Here is a 5,754-nt window from a genome sequence, read left to right on the forward strand (position 1 = left end):
AAGATCAAAGTCAGAAATGTGTAAAAAAAAACTTTTTGACCAACTTGTGCATGTGCTGATAATTCAGCAACATATAATCATTTATTTATGTATGTACACAATAAGGGCAGCATAAAAGATTTTTATAAAATTAAAAAATATGAGGAAAAAACAAAAAGTCTGCAACATAACAAAAACTCAACTAAATTTATGAGCTGTAAAAAGCTAGTCATAAAAAAGGTGCGGCTAGAAGATGCAATGTTTGTTTGAAAGAATTAATAAATAGATTCACAAATAAAAAATAAAAACTGGTGTAACATGCAATACAACAAAATTAATATGTTTTTCTTAATGAATTGATTTAAAATCAATACTAAGCTAACAAAACCCTCTTCCTACAAATTTTATTACAGTTGATGCCAAGACATAAATCTGTCATATTTTTCGTTTTCTGCATCACACTTGTTGTTGTTAGTGTCACATATTTCACCAGACAGCAGCCAGTCATCAACAGTGCTTTACTCACGTGACGACTGAAACATCTGATCCTTAAGACTTAGTCAGAAATCCCAGACTAATCCCACAGCCAGGTCGCTTCAGTGGGTCTCCTTCATGCTGCTGTTGCTGGTTTCCAGCGGCGACGACGGTAGCATTATGGGTTAGCGGACGGCGTCTCGGCTCCTGGACCGATGAAGGCCAGCTGGCTGCAGAGGACGGTCGCATGGATTGTGCGTTTGATGTCTTTTAGGCGCAGATGTCAAAGTTAAGTTGTGTGTTGTTGATCGCTACGGCGATGTTCTGACTGCGTAGAGATTTCACAGCTTTGTTTTGGTTTGTGATGGAAAACCTGCAAGGTGACTGTCGCTTTAAAAAGCTGCTGCATTTCTCAACTTCCTGTGTGAATTGTTCCAGTAGCAAGTAATGCCTCATTTCTGAGATAATAAAATAAATCAGAATAGGTTAATATACTTACATTTAGTTGAAAACACAGTTTAATATTTCTCATTTTCATTTCTTTTTGTTGCTATAGTGATAGCACTGCCTCTCGTTTCATTTACATCCTCAAAGTTTGAATGCAAAATGGCTAAAAATATGTTATATTATTTCTTCACTGAGCTAAAAGAACATCAGTTTTTAAATATTTGCTTAGCTGGAAAGTTTGACAGCAAAAAGCTAAAAATGTTTAATGTTTTCTCTTTAATCAGCTAATTAGACATGTTTTCTCTCTTTTTAAATTATCACCTATCCGTAAAGTTTGACAGCAAAATGGGAAAAAAATCTATTAATATCTGTTTTTAATTTGCTAAAAAAATCCTTTTTAATTTCCTTCTTAGCTGCAAAGTTTGACATAAAAATATTTAATATTATCTCTGTAATTAGTTCAGAAAATCTCATTGTTTAATTCCTCGATTAGCTGCAAAGTTTGACTGTAAAATAGCTCAAATTAAATAATACTATATTTTTAATTAGCTAAAAAAACTTCTCCTTTTATAAATATCTGCTCAGCTGACATCAAGATAGCTAAAAATATTTAATCTTATCTCTAATCAGATTAAAACGTGGGAGCAGTGATGCAGCCTCACGCTGCGTCATCAGTGTTATGACTGCTGCTGACGCTCTCTAGCTTATCGGACGCATCATCACACCAGGTGGTTCTGCTGGCTGCCTCTGTTCAGCAGTGATGACTTCATGTTCGCTGCTCCTCACAGGAAGGTGACCCTGGTGATGGTGGGGCTGGACAACGCGGGGAAGACGGCGGCGGTGCGAGGAATCCAGGGAGGTCGGTTTCCCCAGCCGTGAGTTTTCAGCCGCGAATGAAGCTGCAGGACAGATTGTTGGTCATTTGGGTTTCCCTGCAGAGAACCCGCAGGACGTGGCTCCCACTGTGGGCTTCTCCAAGGTGGACCTGAAGCAGGGGAAGTTCGAGGTGACCATCTTCGACCTGGGAGGCGGGAAGCGCATCCGCGACATCTGGAAGAACTACTACTCGGAGTCCCACGGCGTGGTGTTCGTGGTGGACTCCAGCGACGTGCAGCGCATCCAGGAGACGCGGGAGACCATGGCGCAGGTCCTGCAGCACCCGCGCATCGCTGGGAAACCCGTCCTGGTGTAAGTCCAGATTGAAAACATTCATCCTGAATTCAGGTTTCCCTCCAGCTGAGTGATTTCTAAACTCCTTCTCCGCTCGCAGACTTGCTAACAAACAAGACCTGGAGGGGGCGCTGCCGGAGGCAGACATCATCGAGAACCTGTCGCTGGAGAAACTCGTCAACGAGAACAAGTGTCTCTGTCAGATCGTGAGTGTTTGGTCTAACAGGGGTTTACTGAAGTAAAAGTAAAAAGTATATCGTAGTAAAAATACCAATAAAAGTAATTTAAAAAAAAGTTACTAGTTACATTTACTTAGTTTCGTTTGCTTGAGTAACTTTTTGAGTTGAGGAGTATTTTTTATTATGCTGTACTTTCTACTCTTGAGTAAAATTTCTGGATTTTTCTTTCCACAGAATGAAAAACAAACATGTTTTAACCAAAAATTGTATCTGCTCCAGGAACCGTGCTCCGCCATCTTAGGATGTGGAAAGAAGGTGGACAAGTCCATCAAGAAGGGCCTGACCTGGCTCCTCAGCAACATCGCCAAAGACTACGAGGCGATTGCCGAGCGCGTGCAGAAGGACACGGCGGAGCAGCGCGTGCTGGAGGAGCAGGACAAGAAGGAGAGGGCGGAGAGGGTGCGGCGGATACGAGAGGAGAGGTGAGGACGTGACGGAGGACAGGAGGACGACGCCGGACACCGGAAACTAAGACGTTCGTCCTGTCCACAGGGAACGGCTGGAGCGTGAGGAAGCAGAGCAGGAAGGACGGCCCGTCCAGGAGGACGAAGCTGACGACGGGAACATGCAGAGCCCCTTCCAACCCATCGGAGATTTAATCTCCAAGGTTCACGATCGCCGCGTAACACCGTCACCGCTTCAACGAGCAAAAAAATAAAACGCTTCCTTCTCCAGAGAGAAGAGACGGACAGGAAGGAGCAGCTAGAGTTAGGAGACAGGAGTAACGGTCCGAAGGAGAAGGAGGAAGAGGAGGATGAGGAGGACAACGCTGGAGAACCAAACAACACGAGACAAACGGCAGAAAACACGGCGCCTGGTGAGTTCCTGTTCGCTCTAATGAGATAATTAGATGATTAATCAGATGAGGTGGAGTGTCACAATAACAAATTTATCTGACGATAAATCGTCCCAGAAATTGTTGTGGGAAACGATAAAATGGCAGAACACATTCTCAAAAATCAGCAAACTTTAAAGTCCAATCAACATTTTACTCTTTAATTTTAAATATCCAAAACAAACAAAACAAAAAGTAAAAGTAAAAAATAGAGCGTTGTAAAAAATCCTCCTAAGAGTCACTGAAGCACCGTGTCAGCAGTGACCAGCAGCCTGTCGGTCCCAGCAGGAGAGCAGAGCAAGAAGAAGACGAGCAAACTGCATCTGAAGAGGAAGCACCGGGTCGACCCGCTGAGGGCCGACGACGGCCCCACAGAGAGCCCAACGCCGCCGCCGCCACCCGGTCAGTCTGATGGTCAACACTGGATGCCTACAACCTCCCTTCCTTCCTTCCTTCCTTCCTTCCTTCCTTCCTTCCTTCCTTCCTTCCTTCTAATATCCGTATTTCCTTCCTCGTTGTTTTCAATCTGCTTCCTGTATCGTCTCTGTTCTTTCTGCTCTGACTTGTAGTTCTGTAGATCAGTTGTTTCAGTGATGGAGGACCAGCACCGCTGCTGCTGTCTTTCTCTCTCTCTCTGTTTTTTTCCCCTCATCACTCTGTTTTATTCGTCTCCTTCCTCCAGTGGGATGGGCCACGCCCAAAGTCTCTCGGCTGCCCAAACTTCAGCCGATCGGGGACTCGGGACATTCCGGTAAAGCCGCCTGTGATGTCATCATCACCTCATGTCGTCATCGCACTAACTCCTTCCTGGTTCCAGCTAACCTCACATGTGTTCATGTTTAAGGCTTGCAGTCAGTTTTTCCTTCTTAAATCGGCCTTTATAAAGGAAAACCCGACGTTTGTTCCTCCATTCTTGGAAAAACGCTGATCGTTCCCCTCCCGCATCTCACCAGGCATGCGCTTGTTTCGCTGTTGTCGGTTGCACTAACTCGTTTTCTCCCCACATCATCACCATCCCATCGCCGTGCCTCCCGTTGCTCCCCGACGGATGTAGTTTAGTAACCCAGCCAAACCTTTTTCTCCTGCCTTTCACAGAGTTTTACAAGAAACCGCTCCCGCCGCTCGCCAACAGGCCGCGACCTAACGGTGACTCTCAAGACGTCATCTCTTAAAGCTCCTTCACTGACCGACCGACTGACTGACCGAGGTCAGCTTTTGACCAATCACAGCTCTTTTCTGTGCTTTCTGTCCCAAGCGAGCGGGGTGTAGACCACCAACACCACACCAGTGGGACAACCATGGGAGCCGGCGGCTTGGGCTGAACAGAGGAGGAAAACGGAGCAGAGTTTCATGCTGAACTGTGCACCAAAACAATAGATTTGTTTTCTATTAGTGATCAGTATTGAAAGCTGGGAGTCAGTGGATCCAACTAAAACACTTTAAACTGAGAAACAATGTAAATAAAACCTCATCTAACCTTAGCACAATAAGAAAGGACGTTCAAGTTGCTCGGTTGTTTCTTTGTTGTAACAATGCAGTTGGAAAAATGCTCTTTATTTCCTCTAAAATGGTGAAGTTGTCAGGTTTCTAAAATATCTTATAACTGCGGCATCATGTCAGGAGAAATAAACTGAATTGGTTAAAAAAAAAATGTTGCATCGTTACAACCAAGAAATAACCGATCAAATATAGATTTCCCTACTTTTTGCGCTAAGTTTTCTATTTGTTTGTTTTGAAGAAATATATTTGTATACTGATTGCCATTAAAAATGAACTGTCTTTTATTTTTGCACTTTGAGATTCGTAGTGTAAGCTTGATGTAATCATGATGGACATGAATGAGACGGTAGAGATGTCTTTGCTTTTCATAGCTTTTTACATATTTATATCAGCTGGTTAAACTCCAGAAAAACACTAAAATGTTCATTGTTGTTACAAGAAGAAAAAGCAAATTCCCAAAATCTTTTTAGATATGTTTTTATACCACTTTATTTACAGTTAGAAAATATGTAAAAAAGCTACAGGGCTTCATACTTTTTCATGCATTCTGCTGTTTACACTGTGCTTGTGTTTTTAAAGTGATATTTCCTCCCATGTTTCCTAATGAAGTGGCTCTGATTTCCTTTTATTTCTGTTTTATAAGAGTCACCAGGAGGAAGGAAGTGAAGAAACAAACATCACTTTAAAAACACAATATGGACTTTGGATCTGTAGTGCAGTGACGATCCAAATGTTTGGAAAAAAAAGATTCTTTTTCTACCCTGAAATTTTATAAGAGCACTATTAAAGACGTTTTAAATATTTAAAGAACTGATTAGAATCATTTGTTCACGCTGTTGCCAGATTAGAAGTGTGGTTCCTGTGAATGTGGAGTGTTTGTTTGTTTTATTTTTGGAACCTATTAGCATCCAGATCGCTTTCTGAGCGTCACGACTCGGTTGTTATTCAGTACTTTCTGCTGATGAATCTAACGCTGTTGGGAAGGATTTGGTTGTCAGATTCAGTCATTTTAAAACTGAAGGTAGATGAGGAGACAAAACGTATAACCTAAAACTATTCTTGGATCTTAAAAATCATGTATAAAAGACACAATGGGATTTTTTTTGTCAT

The 5,754-nt window shown here is 42.4% G+C and overlaps 1 protein-coding gene across 8 annotated transcripts in view; it reads left to right on the forward strand.

The window, feature by feature from the left end:
• The window catches only part of arl13b (ADP-ribosylation factor-like 13b), a 9,885-nt gene extending 4,504 nt beyond the window's left edge, over positions 1–5,381 (forward strand). Inside the window, exons 1-11 of one of the 8 annotated variants that reach the window (XM_015057672.1) lie at positions 416–742; positions 1,689–1,759; positions 1,839–2,088; positions 2,171–2,276; positions 2,529–2,731; positions 2,802–2,916; positions 2,985–3,126; positions 3,430–3,546; positions 3,827–3,895; positions 4,240–4,290; positions 4,400–5,381. In XM_015057672.1, the coding sequence (XP_014913158.1) occupies positions 669–742; positions 1,689–1,759; positions 1,839–2,088; positions 2,171–2,276; positions 2,529–2,731; positions 2,802–2,916; positions 2,985–3,126; positions 3,430–3,546; positions 3,827–3,895; positions 4,240–4,290; positions 4,400–4,413 (1,212 nt within the window). In that variant the 5' untranslated portion in view covers positions 416–668 and the 3' untranslated portion in view covers positions 4,414–5,381. Of the gene's footprint in view, positions 1–414; positions 743–1,688; positions 1,760–1,838; positions 2,089–2,170; positions 2,277–2,528; positions 2,732–2,801; positions 2,917–2,984; positions 3,127–3,429; positions 3,547–3,826; positions 3,896–4,239 lie in introns of those variants that run through there. The other 7 variants (XM_015057676.1, XM_015057674.1, XM_015057669.1 and 4 more) reach the window with 7 other exon arrangements.
• Positions 5,382–5,754: the final 373 nt, after the last annotated feature.

Source organism: Poecilia latipinna, unplaced genomic scaffold, assembly GCF_001443285.1.
Source record: "Poecilia latipinna isolate Pla-1442-1.1 unplaced genomic scaffold, P_latipinna-1.0 Scaffold1482, whole genome shotgun sequence".
NCBI lineage: Eukaryota > Metazoa > Chordata > Actinopteri > Cyprinodontiformes > Poeciliidae > Poecilia > Poecilia latipinna.